Source organism: Gastrolobium bilobum, unplaced genomic scaffold (assembly GCF_033153095.1).
Source record: "Gastrolobium bilobum isolate Gb01-03AN ecotype WA unplaced genomic scaffold, APGP_CSIRO_Gbil_v1 utg83931, whole genome shotgun sequence".
In the NCBI taxonomy this organism is placed as follows: Eukaryota; Viridiplantae; Streptophyta; class Magnoliopsida; order Fabales; family Fabaceae; genus Gastrolobium; species Gastrolobium bilobum.
In genome coordinates, this window is record NW_026897481.1 from 5,442 (window position 1) to 33,180 (window position 27,739).

The 27,739-nt window shown below is 36.9% G+C and overlaps 1 protein-coding gene across 3 annotated transcripts; it reads right to left on the bottom strand.

The window, feature by feature from the left end:
- Window positions 1-238: 238 nt before the first annotated feature.
- LOC133307276 (MADS-box protein SOC1-like) lies at window positions 239-27,739 on the bottom strand. 3 transcript variants are annotated; one of them, XM_061507761.1, is made up of 8 exons: window positions 27,622-27,739; window positions 27,117-27,308; window positions 4,715-4,799; window positions 1,440-1,501; window positions 1,227-1,326; window positions 1,099-1,140; window positions 863-904; window positions 239-657 (listed from the first exon to the last, which is right to left on the bottom strand). In XM_061507761.1, the coding sequence occupies exons 2-8, from the start codon at window positions 27,296-27,298 to the stop codon at window positions 499-501; spliced, it is 672 nt and encodes a 223-aa protein (XP_061363745.1). In that variant the 5' UTR covers window positions 27,299-27,308; window positions 27,622-27,739; the 3' UTR covers window positions 239-498. The 3 variants fall into 3 exon arrangements, with proteins under 3 accessions (XP_061363745.1, XP_061363746.1, XP_061363747.1); XM_061507762.1 differs by lacking the exon at window positions 27,622-27,739 and adding an exon at window positions 27,416-27,471; XM_061507763.1 differs by lacking the exon at window positions 863-904.

Below are 27,739 nucleotides of genomic sequence, written 5' to 3' on the forward strand. Positions count from 1 at the left end.
AAGAAATTCAAAATTAAGGAGTGTTAGAAATAAATAGTTTTTTGGATTTTCCAGCATGTGAAAATTTATTGTGAGGGGGAAAAAAGTGAGTGAGATACAAATTCATTCCAAGGTAAGGGGAAAAAGTCTTGATTAATCTATAATCAACTTAAATTAAATTTTCTTTCATGCTGATAATTTTACTAGGCATATTATAAAAAAATTTCTACCATAGCTAAGAAAGCTCAGGAGTCTGGAAAGTCATGCATTTAAAACCCTAAAAGGAAGGCATCAATCATACAACTGAAGTAAAGTGTTGACTTCTGAGTCTGATATATGAATATCTATACAACTTGCCATATAGACCATGGATTTGATGATAATAACTAACAAATCACTCTCACAATCACCATTATTATTTATCTGTCTGAGAGCATCAGGAAACATATCTGATATACATTGATGAGACAATTGGGATTACCCTTATTTTATTTTGCATAGTGAGGGATTAAATAATCTTCAAGTAGACCTGAGGAAAGATGCACCACACCTTGTTCTTGGATCTGGAAGTCCAATGAACAATTCAGTCTCCACATCTGAACTTGGACTACTTTCTGCATAGGGTTGAGGTTGATGTTCTCTCTGATCCTTTGTTGCTGGCTGTGGAAAGTTACCATGCTGCAGAAAATTTTGGTTTCAAGTTTTCATTCTAACTGAAAGATTTGTAAAAACAAGTATCCAACAAATATCTGCAAACTAAGGGAAACAGTTTTAAGTTTGAGACCAAAAGCTGAAGTTTAAGATTTCCATTAGGAAGACTAAAAAATGTTGCAAATAAAATGAGCTATAAGGCACAAATAAATTCAAAAATCAGTAACTTCACCTTCTTAGAAAGCCTGGAATTTTCAGTAACTAGGACATTTTCCTGATTTGTATTAGAAACACATTAGTCAGAATCTTTTTGACTTTATTCTAGCTAGAAACTTTTTCAATGTCCAGAACTCATGAAGAAGGAAATGAACTTTTGATGCATTTTTTTTTCTTGGCACGATCATGAACTCAGAATGATATTGAAGTAACTAAAGCAATATCACATTCATTCAATTATAGACAGCTTACCCTTTCTTTTAGTTGCTTAATTTGTTCCATGAAAATCTGAGTCTGGAGAATAGAAAGTTGAGTTTCAAATATCAATATACATTGAAATTTTAAAAGTAAAATTCTATAGGCTTGTTGATCACGCTAACCTTTCTTGCTCGAACATTGCTTACACTCCTGTCCAACTGTTGTTCTATCTGTTGCAGTTCTTCAATGGAGCAAGACCCCAAATCTTCTCCCATGAGTTTCCTGAGGGAATGAAATTACAAATGCAACATATTCTTTCACTGTGAGTGAGCGAAGTTAAATAATAAATGTGAAGAATCTGTCAACATGAATAGAAATTCAAGAAGATCTTTAACCGTTTTGAAGCTTCAAGGAGGTCAATGTTCTTCATCATGCTTGCTGCTTCTTCCTTCAAATGCTGTAATAAATTACGCAATTTCACTCAAACTTCAGAATTCTAACTTGAACAAGTGTCTACGATAAGCAAATATAAAAGGTAATAGAAATTTAACGGAATCCAACTAACCAATTCCAACTCATACCAATAGTAAAGAATTATTTTAACCCACAAGTTTAAGTTGTTGGGTGAAGTTCCGTTAATGGTTTTATATTTCTAATAACAACATTTAAAATGTATAGATTTACAGGGATATATTTAGGTACTATACTCTATGTAATTAAACTAAGTCGTGTGAATTGTGACCTTCTAACTTTGTAACTTACGATATCCAATTCCTCTATAAATGGAGGTAGGTGTATTGATCTTCACATACTAAGACTTGAATATAATTAGGTCTGATATTCAAAAAAAAAATATAATTAGGTCAATTTTCCCCCCAAAATTCTCTGCCTACCGTATTCTAACAAAAATGCACTGGAAATGTTTCAAGAGTGAGAGCATGTAGTTTGGCAAATCCTTTTTAAGGTATTATGATTTCTACGGATAAGTATTTCTGCAAAATCCGTTTTACTAACTAATGTGCTAATTGGTTATCACGACATATGCTACATAGTTCTTCTTCACCTGTACATCTTGCACTTAGTCCTCCAAAAGATGTTTGGCAAAAAAAAATCCATCAAATGGATGCAAACAATACCACAACTGAGAAAGAAACACCCTTAAAATGAGCTCATTAAGCTTCAACTACATACACAAGAAAAATTGAGAAATCAGCACATTACCATGATTCTTTTGCATCTTTATTTTTGGATATATCACCGGCTCGATTACCCGACTAACCTGGAATGAGTACTGTCGAATTCATGATAGGGGGCTACTCTCCCAATATCATTTTTTCTATTTCCAGGACTCGGATTCAATACCACTGATTAAGCAAAACAAAATCCTTGCCACTTAAACCAATGATAGTTGGTTTTTCATCTTTATTTTTGTTATAACATTAAATATTGCACTTAATTAGGTAAAAAGGAACACATATTCTTTACCTTTTAACCGCAGCAACTTATGTCATCAACACGTAGCTGCCTAACTATCCCCCCACCAAAAAAACAAAAAAAAAAAACTGTAACACTAACCAGTGCTGGACGCAGTTGGGAGCAATGTCCGCAAGTGCGGACATAAATATTGTGAATTTTATTTTTTATTTTTCTTTCTTTCTTGATTGCAGGTTTTTATTTGTCACTTGATTTAATATTTATATTTGGAGTAAATATCATTTTAAATCCTTAATAAAAAATACGATCCTCACTTTCCTTTATAAAATAATTAGTCTCGAAGTTCCTAAAAAATTCAAAGTGGATCAATTTAGTTAAAATCGTGTCCCTCACAAATTTAAAAAAGACCCACATTAATCACTTAAAAGGACTCAAATGTGTCCACTTTGAATTTCATAGGGACCAGGTCATTAATTTTTTTCGTAAGGAACTAAAGTTAAGACTGAATTTTTTGTTAGTAACCAAAAAGAGTATTTACTCTTATATTAGTTAGCAACGTACGTAGCAACGTACAGAGATGATTAAAACAACGTAGCAACGCAAATTGATTAGAGAGAAAACTTATTCTTCCTCTCTTGTCACGTACCAATTCTCATGCTCTCTTCATCCTTTATTTCCATTTTCATTTTTATAAAAAGAGAGGATTGATTGCACGTCTGACATTCTCAAATAAGTTAATCTCTAAAGACGAGACCTTCAATGTTATTTCGCTTGCTTTCTGTACATGTAGTGTTGATTTTTTTATTCATCACTATAAAATAGAATGATGATGTATAGATGTACTGGAGTATATTCTCATATTTATTTTCGAGGATTGGTAAGATTTAGAAGGGAAACTGATTGGTCAAATTATTGCCTGCAGCTTGTTATGGAAGCAACTAGATTATGAGCGAGTTCATAACCTTGTACATAAAGCGTTAATCTAAAACTGTCTTTACAAAAAAAAATTCGGGGACGCTGCCCTCGAACCCCCATCACTAAATGTACGGACATAAACAATTTTTCCTGAGTCCGCCAATGACACTAACCCCTTTTTGAATATATTACATTTTATATAAAGGGGGTGAAAGGGCTACATAGTATAGAGTGAGTTACCCATTTTTGAATAATTGGCAAGCTAAATAATACTAATTGTATAGTAATGCCAAAGTTAGTTAAAAAAAATCAATCAACGAAAAGAAGAACAATTATTTAGTTTGGTAATGAAAGGAACACTAAAAAGGCTCATGCATATTTGTCTTACATGAAAACAAGCAACAAGGAAAAAAAAATATATATATATATATATATATATGCAATAGCGGACCTAGAAATATTTTTTAGTGTCTAGCACACTTAGAATAAAAGAATAAAGTAAAAAAAATTTAAAGAAAATTTTAAATATATTAAAATACAAAAGTATATATATAAAAAAAACTTTAACTTAATATAAAAAAAATAATCAAGAATCAACTAAACTGTTCAATAGAACATTTTGGGTTCTCAACAAAAATTACGGGCCTCAATTTAATCTCTTAGGAAAAAAAAGTCTACTCTTGATTCCTCAGAATTCAATAATAGACCCAGATAATCAAAATTATGGTCCTCTGAAATTCAAAAAGATCCACATTAATCCCTCAAAAGGACTAACATGAGTCTATTTTTTGAATTTTAAAGGAATCACGAGTCGACTTTTCTTTCAAGAGATTAAATTGGATCCTGTGATTTTTGTTCATGACCCACAATATATATATATATATATATATTTTTTTTTCCAAAAAGTTTGTGTGCACTTCCACACACTAAAACATATATATGTCCGCCACTGTATATATGTATATATATACATATGGGGCAGGTTATATTTACAAACTTTTTTGTTTACAAACTCTTACAAACTACACTATGTTCTCCCGAGAGAACATAGTGTAATTTGTAAAAAAATTCAAAAAAAATTTGTAAACGGATCATTCCCCTATATATGTATATATACACGAGCAAAAATAAAAAGCATATGTTTTTTCATCAGCATGAGTACAATCATATAACAATATATCCAAATACTAGATAATGAATAGGAATGCTTATTTTTTTGGACATTACATGGAATCGAACCGCACAATCATATAACAATATATCCCTAGTGGTGCATAGGAATGCTTATTGAATATGGAAGAAAGACAAGAAGAGGTATAACCTGCATATTTTGTTCATCTGATCTGAATGCTGTTGGAGTATTATCCCTTGTATGCCTGCGGTATCGTTCAATTGTCTGTTGCATGCTGCATAATTAAAGCCAATATATTACTTAAGTCTGGTTAATTAGCTGATCCATGGTCAAAATATTAAGTAAATAAGCACTTGCGAAATGAGAAAATGGACAATGGCATGATCAATGTCTTGTTTGACAACAAACTGAGAAAATGAAAATGGGAAGGGAAAAATTAAATTTTATTTTAGTTCAAATGTAATATAAAAAGGAGAAACTAGACATGAAGAGAAATGTGAATTGGCTTAGAATCGTGCATATGAGCGAAAGTTATTTTGGATTTAGACGTAATTTTAATTTTAATTTTTATTATTTCCTTAATTTAGCTATGTTTAATGCTAATTGATTTGTAATCAGTTATAATTATACTTACTATTATTTTAATCTTACTAGTCTTACTATCTGTTTGGTTACCGTTTGATCAACTTGTTAATTTTTCTTCTTTTTCAATCGTTGATTTTCAAGTTAATCCAACGGTAACGAAATAAGTAGTAGGAATAGTAAAATTAAAATGGTAGTAAATATAGCCACTCCCAATTTTATATTCTTTTCTTATGGGATGCATGCAAGGTATTTAATGGGATGGTTATGAAAGACTTGATAACTCTAGATAATGTTATTTTAATTTGAGCACGCTCAACATGGCCTTGAAAATAAGGCATTAAATTCTTCATTTAGTTTGGGGTAACATAATTAAGTGTGGTAATTTGGAACACTTTTTATATATTGATTTTCTTATAGTGAAGAACAAACACCTCTGGTAGTCTCTAATATATTCAAGTTAAGGATTGCAGGTGATGATGGTGTTGAGTCTGATGTGGTATCGTGAACTTTTGTTACATTTGTTATTGTGCAAAAATTTTATAATGGAGAAGCATTAGATATGTTTAAGAAAATGTTGCATCATGGATTCTGCCCACCTTCAGCTACCGTCAATGAAGATGAAGTAAATTTAAGGAAGAATATTTTCCTATCGGGGGAGGATGATGCACATAGAATTGACGTAGAATTGTGCATGTGTGTGACATTATTTTGGAATTTAGACATATTTTTATTTTTATTTATTTTTTGTTATTTCCTTAAATCAGCTACGTTTTTAATGTCGATTGATTGATAACTAGCTATAATTATTTTTATATTATTTCTTTATTTTTAGGATTTTAAATTTTGAATTGATTGTAATTGGTGCTTAAGACTCTTATCGTTGGAGTTGAATATTTTATTTTAGTAATTATAATTGAGAACAAAGAGTTCTCTTTTATCAAATTTCAACTTTTTGTTAGCTACTTTTCTATGCGTTTTCCGCATCAAAATGAAATGAGGAAGAAATCCCAATTAACTTGTAAACTAATTGAATGATTAGCATATAAATGATACTATCTACAATACAACCACTAATTTGTTGTGTAGCTCTGCATGGAATGAGAGTGGATCCTCTCGTGTGTTAATTAAGATGACAATGTCATGTTAGGAAATCATAATTATACAAAGGTGAATTAATGTTGATAAAGGAAGAGAAAGAAAAAAATATGGGGATAGGTAGTTACAAAATCATCACTGTTAATTCTTCTTTGTATGGTTAGAATTCTCCTACATGACATGATCATGTTAATTAAAACATGAAAGGATCTATTTCCGCATGAAATACATAAACACGTTAGAAGTTAATTAAAAATTTCTAGCTAAATAAGTTATCTAATTAGTAACTCATCCAAGAATTGTCAAGCATGTCTTGATTGGCTATGATTCAAATTCAAAGGTGACCTAGTTGTAAAACCCAAGCAATGGAAAGTGTGAGGTGAGTCCAAATTTTGACTTTGATAATCAAGCAACTCTAAATTTGGAGGCACAAGAAGAAAGACTTTCTGATTTTTTTTTTTTGGGTTTGTGTTAGGGATTTAACCCTAAGAATGAGAGAAAGAACAAGAACAGAACAATTCAAGGAAATTTTATTGAATGCCTTTGATCTTTACATCACCAGCTTTTATACATTTGGTTAACTAACCATTACACTGCTGTTATTAACTAACTCCTACAGTAACTCAACAACCTCTAACTGCCTAACTGCTATGCCACGTAGTCATTGAGTTTAGTGGGATAACTCCTTACACGTGTGCAGCTCCTCTTCGTAACAATGCCCTCCCCTTCAGACAGAACCTTGTCCTCAAGGTTCAAGGTAGGATAACATTTCCTAAGGTCTTCTTCAGTCTCCCAAGTCGAGTCTTTAGGCACAGAATGAATCCATTGGACCAAAAACTGATAGTGGGGTACTCCATTAGATTGAATCAGGCGCTTGGCTACCACTGCAAGTGGTTCTTGTACTGGCCTATTGTCTATGGCCACCAAGGGAAGAGGAATAGCTGCTGCTGAACCTTCGGACTGGACAAAAGGCTTCAATAATGAAACATGGAAAATGGGATGTATCTGACTACCAAGTGGTAACTCCAGCTTGTAGGCAACATCACTCAACTTCTGTGCAATTGGAAAAGGTCCAAAGAACCTAGCAGCCAACTTATGATTTGCTCTACGAACAACAGAAACCTGTCTATAAGGTTGTAAACGTAGCCATACCAAGTCACCCACCTGGAAAGTGCGATCACGTTATTCTTGTCTGCCTGGACCTTCATTCTATTGCGAGCTCTCTGTAAATGAGCCTTCAAACGAGATAAGACTTCATTTCGTTGAGTCAAAATGGAGTCCACAGCTTCTACCTTCAACAGTCCCCTTGGATAATAAAGGATCAGTGTAGGAGGCTTGCCATATACAGCTTCATATGGGGTCATACCAATAGATGAATGAACCGATGAATTATAATGAAGCTGAGCCCAGCTAATGAATCGTGACCAATGCAAAGGTTGTTCACGACAGAAAGCCCTCAGATACTGTTCGAGATATCTATTGGTAACTTCTGTCTGTCCATCGGATTGTGGATGATACGAGGAAGTGGTACGCAATTTGGTTCCACTCTGCTTAAACAATTGGGACCAGAACTGGCTGACAAATAATGGATCACGATCAGTTAATAAAGAGCGAGGAAAACCGTGATTTCTGACAACTAAATCACAGAACAATTGAGCCACCATGGCTGATGTATAAGAACTGGGAAGCTTTCCAAAATATGCAAACTTGGATAGCCTGTCAACAACCACCAGAATCGTGCAACTGCCATTAGAAGGTGGTAAACCCACGATGAAATCCATAGACAGATCCTCAAAGATGCCTTCTGGAATGGGCAAAGGTTGAAGTAAGCATGCTGGTTTAGTGGTCTCATACTTGACCTGTTGGCAAGTGGAGCAGCCTTTAACAAATTGTTTGACATCCCCCCTCATACTGGCCCAAAAAAAATTAGCTGAACTACCTAGAAAGGTGCGTGCTATTCCAGCATGACCGCCCACAGGGGATGCATGTGCCTCTCGAATCAAACCAGGAATTAGAGAATATTTAGGACTTAAGAGGAATATGTTCTCGTGATACACAATGCCCTCTCGTACTGTCAAAAAGGTCACTGCATTCGGGTCATCCTGCACCTGTTGGTGACAATGAATGAGATACGGATCACTCACATTCTGGCTTCTAATTTCCTCTAGAACTTCGAATACTGGTTCAGAAAAAAAAGCATTAATTGAGGCCTCATCGTGACACCTAGATAATGCATTAGCTACTATATTGGAGCTACCTGCCTTGTATTCAATTCTGAATGCATACCCCATTAGTTTGCACAGATATTTCTGCTGTTCTGTAGTCTGGATGGTTTGAGTAAGCAATTCCTTAATACTCCTATGGTCTGTCCTTATAGTAAAGAAGGTTCCAAGGAGATATTGACGCCACCTTTTCACTGCCACTGTTATAGCATAGAGCTCCCTAACGTATGTAGATGCATTGGCCATCCTACTTCCCAATTTCTTGCTAAAAAATGCAAGAGGTCTTTCCTGTTGTAAGAGGATAGCACCTACCCCAGTGTTTGAACTGTTTCAATGACAAAAGGAAGCTGGAAATTGGGTAAAACCAAGACAGGAGTAATGGTCATTGCCACCTTAAGTCGATTGAAAGCTTGAGTAACTGCTTCAGACCAATGGAACTCCTTGCTAGCCTTCAAGAGATCAGATAATGGAGCTGCTAAGGATGCATAACCTTGCACAAACCTTCGATAATATCCTGTTAAGCCCAAAAATCCCCTCAACTGCTTCAAGGATCTAGGTTCGGGCCAATTCACCATGGCTACTATCTTCTTAGGATCGGCTTGTACTCCTTGCTTGGACACAATATGACCCAAGTAATCAATTGAAGAAGCTCCAAACTTGCATTTAGAAACCTTAACAAAGAACTTGTGCTGCTGTAAGTTCATCAAGGCTATGCGCAAATTAGCAATGTGATCAGTCATAGACTTGCTAAACACCAAGATGTCATCAAAGAAAACAATTATGAACTTTCTCAAATACGGTTTAAAGAGTTGGTTCATCACAGCTTGAAAAGTTGCTGGTGCATTTGTCAATCCAAAGGGCATTACAAGAAATTCGTAGTGCCCTTCATGTGTCCGAAATGCTGTCTTCTCCGCATCTGCAGGAAGGACTCTTATTTGGTGATATCCAGCCCGTAAGTTCAATTTAGTAAACACCGAAGCATTGCCCAACTCATCAAGCAACTCATCTATAGTAGGAATAGGAAACCTATCTCGAATAGTGATGGCATTGAGGACTCTATAATCAATACACATTCGCCATGATCCATCCAGTTTCTTGACTAACAAAACAGGAGAGGAAAAGGGACTTTGAGAATGTCGAATAAAGCCATTGGACAGTAATGCAGAAGTTTGTTGTTCAATCTCATTTTTTTGACAATGAGCATATCTATAAGGCTTAACATTCACTGGATGAGCCTTGTCAATGATATGGATTGCATGGTCCAAACCTCTAAATGGAGGTAACTCATGTGGCACTTGAAAAACATCTTGAAATTGAAGTAACAACTACCACAAGTCAGCTGTTATCTGATCTTGAATTCCAGCTAGTTCAAGATTGGCCCCCTCAACAGAATTAATACCTTGGGAATTTGCAAAACACATACCTGTATGCAAGACATTCACTTGATCTGCACTGGTATGTAACTGAGCATCTTGTACTCTTGTGAGAATCACTTCTCTACCTTGCCATATAAATTCCATAGAACCCTTCAAGTAGTCATGAGTAACTCTCCCTAGTTTTTCCAACCAAGGCATACCCAATATGACCTGCAAACCACTTAATTCGAGCAACCACAAGTCTACAAGGAATAGGATACCTTGTAACTCAATTGGGACATTACAACATTTACGGTCAGCTATTAGAAACTCACCATTGCCCAAAAAAACTCGCAGCTTTTTAACTCTAATGATTGGCAACTTCAATTCAAGAGCTAAATTCAATTGAATAAAATTTTGAGTACTACCAGAATCAATTAGCACACTAACCTCCTTATTTGAAATTGTTGTTGTGAACCTGAGAGCATGACCAATAGAAGGATCACCCATAGCATGTAAGGCTGCATCCTTGACCTCCTGATTATCCTTGTCTGATTTCCAAACAATATCCTCCTCCTCTGCTTCATTATTAGATTCATCCATGTCACCTATGAGCAGTAATAAACGATTTTTACATCTGTGTTTACCATTCCACCTTTCATTACAATAGTAACACAAGTCCTGCTCACGCTTCTGCTGTAACTCCTCATGAGATAAACGCTTCATCATGTGAGGTGCTGGTAATGCTAGAGTTTGATTGGCATTTGGGGCTGGCAATGCAGGTTTACTGGAAGTTGAAGTTGGTGGAGTCTCACTGGGTGTGAATGGTTTGGAAAATCCTCTCCTCTGACCCACAGAAAAAGAAGTTTTCAATTCAGAATGGTGATCATCATAGGCAAGTGCAATTTGCATTGCCAAATGCAAAGTGGATGGAGTGCGAAGCTGAACTGCACTTCTAAGTTCAGGAGTCAGACCAGACACAAAAAACTCATATACAATTCATCATCCAACCCACGGACCTGATTCAATAACGCCTCAAAATCTCTAATATAGTCTCGTAAAGCACCTGACTGAGAGTTTAGAAAGAACTCCTTTGAGATTCGTAAAGGTAGAAACTCCAAACCTTTGACGCAAGGCAATCACTAGATCTCCCCAGGAGCGAATTGTGCCACTGTGATACATCCACTGGTACCAAGCACCAACAGTACCTTCCATGCGTAAACCCGCTAATGGAACCTTGAAATCCTCTTGGATTTGCTGAAGATGAAAAAATAGTTCTGTCTTGAAAATCCAATTGTTAGGCTCAGTGCCACTAAACAGTGGAATCTCTAACATGATGGATTTGGAAAGATTAAGATCAGAACGTGCACCCCCCGACGACGGAGAATTTGAGAACTGTGGAGGAATCAGAGAACGTTGAGAAGGTTCCCGAGGTCTCATATTCACTCGTGGATCTGTCGTCACAAAATTGTTATTGAGTTGCTGCAACTGTGCGAGCATCAACGTCACCTGATTCTGATTTTCATCCAACCGAGCCTCAACTCGATGCATCTGCGTTTGGTGATCTTCGAGACGTGACTCAACGCGAGTCATTTGTATCTGATGATCTGCAAGGCGTCCATCAACTCGTTGCTGAAAGGTAGAAAACTCCTCGGCAAGATCTTGAACGCGCATCATGAAGATGTTGGTGTTCAAGAATGAAAGCACCAAATTGTTAGGGATTGAACCCTAAGAATGAGAGAAAGAACAAGAACAGAACAATTCAAGGAAATTTTATTGAATGCCTTTGATCTTTACATCACCAGCTTTTATACATTTGGTTAACTAACCATTACACTGTTGTTATTAACTAACTCCTACAGTAACTCAACAACCTCTAACTGCATAACTGCTATGCCACGTAGTCATTGAGTTTAGTGGGATAACTCCTTACACGTGTGGAGCTCCTCTTCGTAACAGTTTGATGTTTGTCATTTTAAATGATATAAGTTATGTCATTTTAGGAGAGAGATAGACACAAGAAATGAAAATTATGGGGAGAAAGTGGATAACTTTTTTTTTTAATTTAATTTTTTAATAAAAAAAATTATTTTGTGTCTATCTCTCTCTTAAAATGACCTAACTTTATATCATTTAAAATGACAAACACTTTTTCCTTTTTATTTTTTTTAATATTTTGGAGAAGATCTATCCCCAATTAATTTGGGATAGAAGTGTTGTTGATATTAATGTTAATTTTGAAGAAGATCTATAAATAAAAGTCATGTCACAGACTCATACAAGAGATGCAATTTCGCCTCCTCCACCTACTCCTTCTATTTATAAAGAAAGTCAAGTGAAGTGTCACAAAAATTAAGGGAGTATTGATAAGAATATTCATATCTAATGAATAGAAATCTAATCGGCTTGCAAGAACAATGAATGGGAAGTTTATTGAAAAAATGATTATTAAATGGGTGTTTTGGAAAATATTGTGATTTATTTGGGGGGCACTTCTCTTTTAACCAAAGTGCTTCATTTGGTGGATTCGGATGAGAGGCAGTCATAGGATTTGTTAGGAGGAAACAAATTGAGCTAAACAAAAAGCACACAAAATGTATGCTAGTGTCAAGTTATTATTTAGTTCAAATTGAAAGGGTACCTGCATTTCATTTAGGTGTGAGCATAACTAGAGTATCTTTGAGATGAATAAGTTTCAAAAAAATATAAAATATCAATTGTATTTCTTTTTTAAAATTGCGTATTAGTTGCCATGTATTCATTGTTTTTTCATTTGTTGGTGCCCCATTAAATGATTTGGATATTCCTAATTTTGATTATGAAGTTACGGAGATTATAAAAAACCAATTCAATTCAATAGCTTAAGTTGTTGAGTAAAACTATATTAATGGTTTTATATTTCTCTAACACACCCCCTCACACGAGAGCCTGTTAGACTTAAAGAGTAGATGATGAATCAGGCCTGCCTACCTGTGCTAAGAAACTCTACAACATTTAATTATTTTTTTATTAATAGGATAGGGGCAATGATGATCAAACTCATGACCACTTGGTCATGTCATCATCTGATACTATGTAAAGAATTAATTCAACTCAAAAACTTAAGCTGTTAGGTGAGGCTACATTAATTGTTTTATAGAGATGGAGAAAAAAATGGAAAGAATAATAATAGAGATGAAGTTGATATGGAAGATGACAATCATGATTATAGCTTGAATGATTTGCAATAGACACTAGTAGTTTGGCTGTATTTTTTTTTTGTGTTTTAGTTTAATATGTTGTCAAGAAACTGAACTTATGACTTGAGAGTTATGTGTGACCTTATGTATTTTGACATTTACGTTAGAGTTATTGATTTAATTTTTATCTAACGATAATAAAATGATTATAAAAGGTTCATCACCAATAACACCTTCTTGTCAAATTAGTCAAAATTGGTTATCAATAAACCCAAATAAAAATAATAATAAAAGATGGAGGAAAAAGAAGAAATTTTTTTAAAAGATGTAATTATAATAATAATAGTAAATAAAAGTAAAATAAAAAATAAATAACTAATTGCACCCTGAAATATTTAACTATCGATTACAAGTTCAGTTTTTCGTTGGTATTTTGCCCCTGTTTGTAAACCAAATTTCTTTGTATCAAAACTTAATATATTGGACGTTCCTATTTCATAACCCTTTTGTAGTGCTAAGCTTTTTTTACTACCGCAGTACTTCGCAATTCAATGTATTCTTTGTTTCCACAAGCCAGTCATCGTGATGCAAAAATGTGTTGGGAAAAATCGGTTCCCTCAGATCGGCTCAGGGGCCTTTGTGCGGAAGTCAATTAACAAGATCTTGATCTCGGATCTCGGCTATACCTCGGTCTGAATTTCACCATATCAGACAGTGCAGCGGAAAAAATAAACAAAAAACAGGAGAGAGAGAGAGAGAGAGAAGAAGAACACAACCAGATTTAACGTGAGAAAACTTTCTTCAATGAAGAAGTAAAAATCCACAGGACCTAGTCCAGATCAAAAATTCACTATGAAAATAATGGTTACAAATCAGAATCACCAATGTGGTGGTTAACTTAACCTCTCCAACAATGGTGATAATCAAACTACCCTAGTGATGTTTCACTCAAACTCTCTCTAGAGATCTCTCAAATGCAAAGCATAAAGCTTTGCTCAAACAATCAAATAATTTTCTCTCATTCTCTTAACCTAGCCTCCACCCACAACTAATGAATATATAGAGGAGGTGAGATCTAGGGTTAGGATTTTTAGGAAACCCCTCAATGGGCTTGGGCTTAGCATTGAAGGAGGAAGCCCAACAAATCTCCCCCTCCGACTTCAATGTGTCGGCTTCAGCATCAACCCAGCTTCTTCACAGCAGTCTTCAAATTTCCTTGCTGGAACCGGCTTTGTCATCATGTCGGACCAATTTTGGTCAGTGTGCACCTTAACGAGTTCGAGCTCTCCACCTTCCACCACATCCTGGATCCAGTGATACCTCACATCAATATGCTTAGTGCAGGAGTGATAGGTCGAATTCTTCCCAAGATGGATTGCACTTTGATTGTCACAGCCCAGCTCGTACTTGTCTTGATCATGGCCGAGTTCCATGAGGAACTTCTTCATCCACAGCATCTCTTTGCTTGCCTCAGTAGCGGTAATGTACTCAGCCTCAGTTGTAGATAGTGCAACACATTTCTGAAGTCTTGATTGCCAAGAGACAGCTCCTTCGGCAAATCTCATCAAATATCCTGTAGTCGACTTCCTCGAGTCGGCGTCTCCCCCTAAATCAGAATCCGAGTAGCCTTGCAACTCGGCTTTGCCTTCTCCAAATTGGAGGCATAAATTGATCGTAACTCGGAGGTACTTGAAGATCCACTCCACTGCTTCCCAGTGCTCTTTGTCGGGGTTTGACAAATATCGGCTTACCATTCCAACAGCATACGCCAAGTCGGGTCTAGTGCAAATCATTGCATACATCAAGCTTCCGACGGCAGATTGGTAAGGGACCTTCATCATCTCATCTTTGTCTTCATCAGATCTCGGACATTGCTTCTGGTTCAGCTTTATGTGTCCGGCAAGGGGGGTGCTCACTGTTTTGGCTTTGTCCATGCTAAATCTCTTCAGAATCTTCTCAATATACTTCTCTTGACTCAACCACAGTAGCTTCTTCTGTCTATCTCAGATGATCTTGATTCCGAGAATCTGCTTTGCAGGGCCGAGGTCCTTCATTGCGAAGGACGAGCTCAACGCCTTTTTCAGGGCGGCTATCCTTGATTTGTCTTTCCCTACAATAAGCATGTCGTCAACATATAACAACAAGATCAAAAAATCTCCAGCCTCATACCTCTTCACAAATACGCAGTGGTCAGCTTCTGTCTTCTCAAACTTATGATCAGTCATGAATGATTCAAACTTCTTGTACCACTTCCGAGGTGCTTGCTTCAAGCCATAGAGACTCTTCTTCAACCAACATACCAAGTCTTCTTGGTCTGGAGCTTGGAATCCTTCAGGTTGCTCCATATATATTTCTTCTTCTAAATCACCGTGAAGAAATGTCGTCTTCACGTCCATTTGTTCTACCTCGAGGTCCATCGAAGCCGCCATGGCTAACACGGTTCGAACCGAGGCCATTTTCACCACAGGAGAAAAAATCTCTTCAAAGTCTACTCCTTTCTTCTGATTGCAGCCTTTCACTACAATCCAGGCTTTATATCTAGGCTTTTGCCCGTTCTCTTCATTCTTAATCTTGTAGACCCATTTGTTTTTCAGAGCTAGTCTTCCTTCTGGCAACTCGGTCAGCTCATAAGTCTGATTCTCGTGCAGAGACTTCATCTCGTCTTGCATTGCCTTTTCCTATTCTTCTTTCTCCGAGCTCGTTACAGCCTCATCATAACTCTAAGGCTCGCCGTCTTCAGCAACAACGGTGTATTCATCAGATGGGTATCTCGTAGAGGGTCTTCTTTCTCGAGTTGGATATCTCGGCTGTTCTTCAGCTTGAGGACCCGGTTCATCATTCTCATCCCGGATCTCGTCATCAACTCGGACATCAGTGTCTTGGTCATCCTCAGTTGGTTGCTGGTCATCAATCTCTTCATTTTCATGATTTTCTCCCCCTGCTTCAGCTTGGACAGGAGGATTGGGTTCTTCGCGTCTGACAGTAACCCAGACTTTGGGCTTCGAGATGTCATGAATGTTCTCATGCTCATGAAAGATCACATCTCGGCTTCTCACGATCTTCTTATTGATTGGATCCCAAAGTCGGAACTCGAACTCACATCTCGGCGAACCAAGATAAATGCATTCTTTGGTCTTCGCATCAAGTTTAGCCCTTTTATCTTTAGGGATATGCACGAAAGCTCGGCATCCAAACACCTTCAATTGATTATAGGCCGCTTTCCGACCTGTCCAGACTTCTTCTGGAATTTCTCCTTCAAGTGGCTGTGATGGTGAGAGGTTGATCAAGTCAATAGCAGTTTTGACGACTTCTCCCCAGAATGATTTCGGCAATCCGGCATTGGATAACATGCTTCGGACCTTCTCTTCAATAGTTCTGTTTATCCGCTCAGCCAGTCCATTCAGCTGAGGTGTCTTGGGGGGCGTCTTCTCAAGTCGAATCCCGGCCGCTCTGCAGTATGCATCAAATGTGCCGCAATACTCACCACCATTATCAGATCGGACCACCTTCAATTTCTTGCCAGTCTCCCTTTCAACCATTGCATGGAATTCTTTAAAGGATTGGAGTACCTGGTCTTTAGACTTCAACAAATATACCCACACTTTGCGGGAATGGTCATCAATAAATGAAGCAAAGTACTGAGCTCCTCCAAGGAATCTTTCCGACATGGAGCAGACATCAGTATGGACGAGGTCAAGAATATACCTGCGTCGTCTAGGTTGATCCGGTCTCACAAAAGAAACCCGGTTCTGCTTTCCAACTAGGCAATGCGTGCGACTTTCCAATGCTTGGCCTTTCAACCCGGTCAATAATTGTTCAGGATCAGGAGCCCTTTCTCGCTCATGTGGCCGAGACGCTTGTGCCATAGCTCCAAGCTAGGTTCATCTCGAACAGAATTGGCTTCTCCGCCATTGATCTTTCCTTGCATCAAGTACAAGGAGCCTTCCTTCTTACCTCGGGCCACGACCAAGTTTCCCTTGGCCAGTTTCCATCTAACACTACCGAAATAGTTCACAAACCCGGCATCATCAAGCTTTCCTACCGAGATTAGGTTCAATCGCATGTCAGGAACATGCCTTAAATCTTTCAACACAAGTCGGCATCCGACATCCGTGGTCAGAGTTACATCACCGACACCAACAATCTTGCTAGTCACTTGATTTCCCATCTTCACGACTCCAAAATCACCACCTCGATAAGAGGAGAAAAAACCTTTGTGTGGAGTAACGTGGAAGGAGGCACCAGAGTCAACAATCCAGGTGCAGTCATCATATGCAACATTCAAGTAATTATCCTCACCAAGGAGGAATATCTCGGCATTCGAGTTGGCAGCCATCGTAGTGGTGCTCTTGTCTTCCATCTTCTTAGGAATAATCTGATCCGGCTTCACAAAGCCGTTCTTCTCATCATTCTACAGGGTCCAGCAGTCTGGCTTCTTATGGCCTGTCTTTCCATAGTAAAAGCACTTCAACTCATATTTCGGCTTTGACCGACCTCTGGACTTTTCTCGTTTGTCACGACCTCTACCCCTGCTTTTGCTTCTACCCCGGGAGTCAGATTTCCCTTTGTTCTCAGCAACGTTGGCCTCAGACGTGCTCGAAACACCTCGTTCTCTTCTCCTGACTTCTTCGCTCAGGTTTCTGTCTGTCACAACGTCCATCTTCAACTTTCCTTCTGGAGCTGAATTACTCAAAGTCACCACCAGAGTATCCCAGCTTTCTGGCAACGAGCTCAACAGCAGCAAAACCTGCATCTCATCATCAATTTTCATCTCAACTTTTGACAGCTGATTCACAATACCTTTATAGGTGTTGAGGTGTTCAATCATGCTCATACCGTCCTTGTATTCAAGTTTCACAAGTCGGCGAACCAGGTATGCTTTATTCCTGGGAGTCTTCTTCTGAATCATGGACTCCAGCTTCGTCCACAACTCATACGCGTTCGTGAACTCGGACACGTGCTCAAAGAGGCTTTTATCAATATATTTCCTGATCGTGGCTACCGCCTTCCGACTCAGTATCTCCCACTCCTTATCAGTTTTGCCTGCTGGTCTCTCGTCAAGGATAATAGGCTCATGTAAATCTTTGCAGTAGAGATGATCTTCCATCATCGGTCTCCAATAGGTGAAATTATCTGCGGTCAACTTGAACATGTCTCCATCATTGGTTATGCCACTGGTCTCCATCTCGTCTCCCTCAGAACCCGTCGAACTCGGGCTCTGATACCACTGTTGGGAAAAAAATTAGTTCCCTCAGATCGGCTCAGGGGCCTGTGTGCGGAAGTCAATCAACAAGATCTTGATCTCGGATCTCGGCTATACCTCGGCCTGAATTTCACCAGATCAGGCAGCGCAGCGGAAAAACAAAACAAAAAACAGGAGAGAGAGAGAGAGAGAGAGAGAGAGTAGAAGAACACAACCAGATTTATCGTGGGAAAACCCTCTTCAATGAAGAAGTAATAACCCACAGGACCTAGTCCAGATCAAAAATCCACTATGAAAATAATGGTTACAAATCAGAATCACCAATGTGGTGGTTAACTCAACCTCTCCAACAATGGTGATAATCAAACTACCCTAAAGATGTTTCACTCAAACTCTCTCTAGAGATCTCTCAAATGCAAAGCATAAAGCTTTGCTCAAACAATCAAATAATTTTCTCTCAAATTTTCTCTCATTCTCTTAACCTAGCCTCCACCCATAACTAATGAATATATAGAGGAGGTGAGATCTAGGGTTAGGGTTTTTAGGAAACCCCTCAAAGCCCAACAAAATGTGTGTTCCTCATTGGGTTTTTTGTTTTTTTTTAGTCACACCAATTTTTAGTAATATTTTTGATAAATTCCTGCTAATTTTATTCTAATCCTTATCAATATTGATGGATTGATATTAATCATCAATGTTTCATTGTGGTCCTTTGCATCAAACATACTAAAAGATACATTCAAGATTAAATTGCAGCTGCTAACACAGCCATGTCGCAGTTGCAATCAGTACAGGCCAATATGGAATGATGGAGTCTGCAATTACTGTATGATTTAGTAACTAAGATGTTGGCTTTATCTGCGTTACCGACATAAGTTATTGACTAAATGCAAAATAGGAGTTATATTCGACACATCTAATTAAGACAAATAATTATTATTTAAATTAGTCAAGCCAAAGTTTGATATTGTTGCGGATTCCACATGCTCTAGAAGATTAGGGCCAAAACTGCCCTGATTCAAAATATGAATAATGACATAATGGGCCTTATCCATTAGAAAAGTTGTTTGCTATCCAAACTCTACGACACGGACGGTCTGTTTGGTATGAGTTTTTGTTGAAGATACTTAGACAAATGGATGTGGAAAACACTAGAGTAAGATGTGAGTAAATTTTGAATAGCTAGGCTGAAACGGAGCCAATATACATATAGGCAAGCTAAAACCGTGCCGGAGGGATGTTTTTGAACGGAGAGACAAAGAGAAAGAGAGAGATATGAAAACAAAAATTTAATGTTAGAAGATGGGCAATGACTTCTATTCACCTTACCACAAATTATTTACTCAAGGGTTGTTGTGGTAATTTAACTCTATTTTTCCATCAATATTTTACCTTCAACCAAACATAAAGTTAGAAAATTTAAACCAATTTTCCCGAAAAATTTTCGGCCTACCAAACAGCTTTATTTTCATTTTCCTACCAAACTCATTTTCCCACCATTTCCCCAGTAATTGTATTTCCCTGGTAAAAAAAAATTTCTCCTCTACCAAACGTCCCCTAAGATAAAACCTATCTATATAGAGGGTTAGGCATCAAAGGCACACACTTCTAAAACCCTAAACTCTCACTGCACACACACCTCACTCCCTGACTCCCTTGGCTTTAAATCTCTTGCGTACTGCATAATGTAAGAACCCGCACCATTAATTTAGGAAATTAATTAATAAATATGAGAATTAGAAAATAATTCCATAATTGACCCTAATAATTATGATATGACATAAATAAATAGGGTAAGTGAATAATAATGTTGAAAGTCGCTTTTCTGACGAAAAATGCAGATACCGGTTCTGCTAGTCAGTATAAATGCGTACCAATGAAGTATCCCGGAAAATTATGGAAAGTGTGTATATGTCACTAGAATAATATATAGGACTTGTAAAACAAGTTTCAAGTTAAAATAATGAGAACTGGTGCCAGAACTGATACTGGCTATGGAAAAGCGTGTACCAGAAAGGTGCTGCGAAAAATAAAATAAAAATATGACAAACCTCAGAAAAATGAGTAGGTTCAGAATCCTAAATTTAAGACTAAATTGCTAAGCGTAGCAATCAGCGCTAATACATTGCGATTAAGTTTAAACCGCCTATAAATAGATGGTTGCACACAACCCTAGGCTGATCTTCAGCCTTCTACGTGAGCCCTGAGTGTGAGCAGCTGCCACCTTCTTCCTTGGGTTTTCTTGCATGAAAACTCTCCCAAGTCACCTTATTTACCATGGATTCTTCTCTCTAAACCTTGTAAACACTTAGTGGAGTGTGTGGTGAGGTGGAGGTCAACTATTTTCTGAGTTGGTAGTGCTATCTTTGGGTGTCTTGAGGGCTAACTTCACTGCTTGTGGGGAAGGAACCATTGTTCCTTGCTTGGGTGGCTTCAAGAAGCCATTTTGAGTGATAAAGGACCTTGCTTTGTGGTCAATTTCGTTTGCCTTCAAGTCAGAAATGTAGAGGCAGTGTGGTGAGCTCCAAGAGCTTTTCTTTCTCTGTTTTTAAGCTTGGGGTAAGTTGTTCAACCTTTGATCATGAGTTTTAATGGGTAAAAGTGGAGTCTTGACATGTTTAATGAGCTAAACAAGTAACCAACCAGTATATGAACCTATATGTGCCTAAAAATGAAGTCTGGGACGTATGATAATGGTAAAAGTTGGACCTTTGAGTGATATCTTCGCGAAAATACAGAACTGCATTCTGTCGCGAAATATCCGGATATGGGGTCTTGGGATATCCGAATATGGATAACCGGATATGTCCCCGACATATATCCGGATATTCTGGGAATTTCGAGACAGTGTCTGTACTGTTTATACAGAACTGTGTTTGGGGTTTGTGGACCCTAGAGTGATTAAGTTGAACTTCTGTAATATTTAATTTAAGTCAGAATCTAAGTGATTAAGAGCTTGTGACTTTGTGAGAAGCCTAAAGACATGAAACGTAAAGGAAAGGCGTTGTCTTTATGTCATATGCTTGTATGTTTGAATATTGATATGATTGCTGGTCCAAAACAGATTGTGATTCTGCTGTGTTTGGGCTTTGAGCTTGGTTGGACTCTTGGCTTGGATTGTTAGCTTGCAAGGTAAGCTTTCGTGTCCTCGGTTTAGCCATTGTGTGGTTCCACCATACCCCATGGGGGAATGGTTTATATGCATGATGTGTTTACATGCTTTGATAATTTAAAATGTTGTTGAGCTTTATGTGCAATTGCTTATAATATGTATGTGTTGTTCCACTTAGACGGTAAGCCTGAGTATGTGGCGTCATACAAGACGGTGACACTGTGGGTGGGTGCAAGTGGCGTCTTGCACTAATGTGGGTAATAGACGTATTCCTGCATTTCTCTGGCTAGTAGATTAGTTATAACACACATGACATGATTATCTGCTGCATTGCACTGTTTAGGGAACTTATACTGTTTAACTATTTTTGGAACTTATATTGCACATGTAAGTGAGTTTGGGATGGAAGATCCTTGAGGACCCCTTGTCTTACTGAGATTTCTGTTTAGAGATCTCACCCCACGTTTGGGGCGATTATTTCAGGTTCAGGTAACCCAGGGGTTGAGACCTCTAGCGGCAGGAGGCCGGAGCTTAGCTGATATTTCTTCTTATGCTGTTTATGTTTGGATGCTGGATGATATTTGTTGCTGTTATGTTATTAGTTTCATGTTATGGATCTTTGAGCTGAGACTCTGTAGATTATGTTGCTATTTGGTGAGCATAGGAATTGTCCCTGCCACATTGACTTGACTTTATGTTTTTAGCTCGGAGTTGTATTAATATAACAGGATATTGTCCGGACTACGTGTTGTAGATTCGTGACTTAGATACTCACTTATTTATCTATTGAGGTATTTCAGTTAGCTGCCTTTTGCAATTTTATATACAGGCGATGTTTTTATGAAATGATTAAGTAATTAACTTGGCTAAGTTTAATGACGTCATAATTGAAAAGAAAAATATTTGTTTGCATATTTAATTAAGCGTGGCTTAATACGATGACATGTTAACAAACCGGGTATACACGGGGTGTTACACATAACTTCACAAGTGATCTTTCAAGCAGCCTCTCGCATACTCCATAAGTGATCTTTTAAGCCTCTTGCCTAATGCATAAGTGATATGTCATTTTTGCAGTCATCGCCTCCATAAAGATCATTTGTCGCCAAATCTCACATGGAATATGATCATCTTGGATCTTAACCAGATTGTCCTAGACATTCCGCCTCTCAGAATTGTCCATCTTGATGCTTCTAAGAAAGTTCTCTGCAAGTGAATAAGGGACAATGTACACCAGAGTAGGGATCACACCTCATCTCTCAATATCGCCCTAGAATATGACACATCAAATGGAATGGAATCTGTTGTAGGGCTTAAGACTAAGTGATACACTTACAGTTGGCCCATTGCACATGGCTCATCCATTTATTCAAAAAGCCCAGAGTCAACCAGAATTGTGGCTCAATAAGTATGGCCCAACTGTCAAAAGAAGCAATAATTTGGAATATAACAAATTACGATCTACTCCTAGTCCAAATGAAGCAGCATATATGATTGTGATTTGTTTGGCAAGAAAAGAAAAGCAACATAATTGGCATGATTAGGGATCTAAGATTTGGGACGTGTTTTGAATGATTTAACTGTAATTATTTATTTATTTTTTAAACGTTAATTACCGTTATATTTATTTTATGAATTTTCCTTATATTTTTAGGATTTTAGATTTTGAATTTTGGATTTTGGATCAATTTGTAATTAGTCTATAAAAGGGTGTTGATGAACCTTATTGTAAGAGTTGAGTTTTGTTATGTTGGTAATAGAAATTGAGAAAAAAATGGTTACTGTTTTATGAAATCTCAACTTTCTGTTTAGCCACTATTTCTATGCGTTTTTGACATCATTTGGTATCAGAGCACTACGTTGCCTTCAACCAATGGCTGAACAGAATCGTAAAGGTCGTCAATGGCATAGTCGTGAAGACAAGGGACATGGATTCGTTACTAAAGAAGACAGACAACCGCGTAAAATAGACTTGCGTGACAGAAAATGAAGAGCTCAGAAGGCGGATCCAGGATTTGAAGCGACAACTTGAGCTGGCGTTGGACAAGAAAATCCAAGTTTTGGAGCAACAACTTGTGGAGGCGCAGAGCATGAAAATCCAAGATTTGGAGCGGCAACTTGCGTGGATAAAGTTGGGCATTTAATCCGAAGAAAGAATAGAATTAAAAGACACATCTGATGATGAAGATGAGGACGTCAATCCCTTGGAGATTCTAAACCAGAGACAGAATTGGGAAGTTCGACCTGGAAATCAGTCCACTTTTAAATATATCGAGTTGCAAATATCAATATTACGATGATTATCTCATTTACGATGATTATCTCATTTACGATGATTATCCATCTTATAATGAAAATTCAGTTTATGATGATAATCCAGTCTATGTTAAATCTGATGGAGAATCTAAAGATGAAGATCTAATAGAGAAAGAATTATCGAGTTTTGACCTAAAGAGATTGATATCAGTGAAGATGAAGAAGATTCGATGACGAATCTTTTCCTAGCAGGGAGAATGACGCACTCACAGTTAGCCAATTGCACATGGCCCAATCATTGATTCAAGAAGCCAGGAGTCAACCAGAATTATGACCCAATAAGTATGGCCAAATTGTTAAAAGAAACAGTAATTTAAAATATAACAAATTACGATCAAATCTAAATCCAAATGAAGCAGTAGATATGATTGTAATTTGTTTGGCAAGAAAAGGAAAACAACACATTTGGCACGATTTGAGATCTAAGATTTGGTACGTGTTTTGAATGATTTAATTGTAATTATTTATTTAACTTTTAGAAGTTAATTACCGTTATATTTAATTTAGGAATTTTCCTTATATTTTTGGGATTTTAGATTTTGAATTTTGAATTAATTTATAATTAGTCTATAAAAGGGTGCTGATGACCCTTATTGTAGGAGTTGAATTTTGTTAATAGAAATTGAGAACGAAAGGATTACTCTTTTATGAAATCTCAACTTTCAGTTTAGTCATCTTTTTTATACACTTTCGGCATCACTAAGCACCTTGCAATTTGGAGCGAGGGTTGCCTCTTAAAACAAATTACTGAACAAACTTGGGTCACACAATAAAAGTTCACTTGCCTTGAACTATAAACCTTTTTTTAGTAAATACCAAAATCTGTATCAGCAGTCCTAAGGGCCCAACTAATTCTATTTTGGATTTGTGTCTCTCAATTCTTCTTAGAAATTGTGACTCTCACACTTCGAACTCACTCTCCTTTCTACTGCAATTTGAAACTTGATTATAGTGAATTCATATAAGCATGTCATCCTTGACTTTGCTCTATTTTATCCCTAAGGGGGTGTTTGGTAGGGAGATTATTTTGAGATACCCAGAAAAGTGAGAGTGGGTCTTCAAGAAGACCATGTTTAGTAGCACATTTCAGAAAATTTTCACAGAAAAGTGATTTTCTCGGGATTCCATTTTGTGTGTAAAAGGTCAACCAAAATACCAATGAAAAATACCACCTAGAAGGTGGTATTCTTCAATTCCCATGGGCTGGAAAAATTTCTTAAACTTCGTTTGACAAAATTACTCCCCCTTCTTTGTTCCATGCATTAATGGAGCTTCGACCCAGCAATGACTTTTCAGCAACTGGAAGGGGACGCAGAGGTTGTCAAGGTTGTCGCTGTTGTTGAACGAAGGAGATGAGTTACCGTTAATTTCGCTCTTGACCTTGCCTCATTAACCAAAAAAAAAAAAAAAAAAAACAAGAAAAAAAAACAAATTGGGTGAGGTTGAGTAGAGTAATGAATCAAAAGAAGAAAGGAAAACATGAAATAGTGGTGATTATTTACCCATGACCGGAGAAAAAGGAGAGTGAAAGAAAGGTGCAGTGGAGTGAGATGGAAGAGGAAGAGAGAGTGGGTGAGAGGAAGTGAGAATTATAAAGAGTAATTTTGTAAAATCACTTCATATTCCCAGCAATATTTTATTATCAACCAAACATAACATCAAGAAAATTAATCCAACATTCCTGACCAAATAGATTTTTGGTAACATATCAGGGAAATTCTCTTTCTCACTATATTCCTGAAAACCGTGATTCCCAAATAAAAAAAAATTCTCCTTTACCAAACGCGCCGTAAGTTATTTGCACTGTACACTGGCACAAATTAAAAAAAAGGACATAGAATGTACTTTTTGAAAACCCTAGCCCGATTAAGGATTTCTAGCATATCACAAATCAAACCCTAGCCAAGGCTGAAAGTTCGAATCCCCACTACTCACTATTCAAGCTGGAAAATCTAGCTTCGTCTATCTATGCTAAATTTTATTTTTCAAAAACACCTATATCACTTAAAAGTTATTACATGCTCATAAGACTCATTTAATCGTAATCTATTCCAACAATAAAGAGAATATGGACAACAAAAGCATCCATATATAATTACTTATATAATAAATATGGTTTTCAAAGTTTTTACATATAGTGTTGTACCGCAACAACACGCTCACACATCACTCTCAATTACCATTGACCACAACTTGATTTACTAAATATTATAGACCTCAAGGTGACAAGAAAATTTTGTAGTTTCGACTGTAGTGTTGAAGTAGAAGTTCTGATTATAATAATGTTAATGAAAGTACAATTATTAGTCTTGGAATGAGGTTAGTGTGTGGCCTCTTGTTATACTAAAATTAAGCTGTGTTGATCACACTGCACTTTATTTCATGGAACATCACAAGCTCCTATCTAATAGAGTTTACTCACTTTGTTCGATGATAAAAGAAGTACATTCTGACCCTACAACTTCTTATACCAAAATATAATATTCATTGATCAGAAAATATTATAGATGGAACAAATCATCATTATGTGGTGCAGGTGACACTTGCACACTTGCTCTCTTTGTCTCTCTCTCGATCTTTCCCCATCTCATGAACATTGTATATATGTCAGTGTTTGGTACATATGGTGTAACCTACATGTGATAGTACCTTACATCATTTTACCCTTTCTTAATGTTTGGTTTGGGAGGTGTGGTACCATTTAATCAGGTTAAAACTATTTACTAGCATAATCTCATCTTTGATACTAGCTTAATAGAAGAAGCCAGAAAAATTACAAGCTCTTGGCTTACCCATGAATGTAAGAAAGGATAGGATTAGGTAAAACCACTACAATCAATTATGCTATTTAATGTCATGAAATATCCACAAATACTTCCCTAAATCACTTGTACTGAAAGAGAAGATACAAATTCATCATTTCCTTTCCCTAGAGTACTGAATTGCTTAGCTTCTAGTGCACCAAGGGCAAACCGAGTGCACAAAGCTCCCAACTTGCAAGAATCGGGGTGAGGGTCGATTTTACACAGCTTACTCTTGCAATTTTAAAAAAGTCTTGAAAAAAATAAATAATAATAATAAGAGATAGGTTATACTTGCAACATTTTTTCCTATCCAATCACTTTATTTTGGTTAGATCAAAATCAAATTAACGGCTCTTATTTGATATTATTTTGTAACCGTTAATTTGATTTTTATCGAACAATGTTTATATGCGACGGTAAGAAAAAATAGGTGGTAAATATAACCTCCATATAATAATAATAAGTAAGAACAAATAAAACTAGATCCTATCCATTAATGTAATTTGGTGTTTATGATGAGAATCTTGTTTACTTGACTATACGTATGATGTAAAAGTACCTACATGCTTATATCTAAGTCAGCATGAAATTTACTAAAAAATAGAAGAACCCTTGAATGTAAAGGATTGCTAAGATTATCAGATGTAGGTGCAATCATACAACTAGTGAATAAGAAAATATGAACACATCTGAGAATGGTGAGATGTACAGGATAAGTACCTGGAGCTTGCAAATTCATAAAGCTTCCCTCTTGTAGAGAAGACGATAAGAGCAATCTCAGCATCACACAGAACTGATAGCTCAAAGGCCTTCTTCAGCAACCCATTACGCCTCTTTGAGAAGGTCACTTGCCGGCTTGTGGCGTTCTCTATACGCTTCATTTGAGTTTTTCCTCTCACCATCTTTTATTCTCTGTGGTGAATCATCATCAATACCCCACAAAAAATGTATGAAATTAGAATAAATGCTTATATAGAAAAATGAAGCAAAGTTCAATACATGGTCAAAAGGGTCCTCACCAAATAGGATGAACCCAAAAATTAAGGCTTCTTATGATAGAATGAAGACACAGAAACTTATCTAAGGAACCATTGAAACCAAAAATGCAAAAAAAAATAAAAAATTAAGGGTGTGAAATTAATATGAAGGATGAAGATTACAAAGGAATGGGAAGTTAATGAAAAAACAGAAGGAAAAAAAAAAAAAAAAAAACCAGATCACTTACATACAGATTTCAATGAAAAGAAAGAGGCTGTCAAAGTATATCTCAGAGATGGGTTTTTTTTATTTATAATTTATTGATATACAATGAAGTTAGAGGAAGTAGATTTGCACCAAATAGG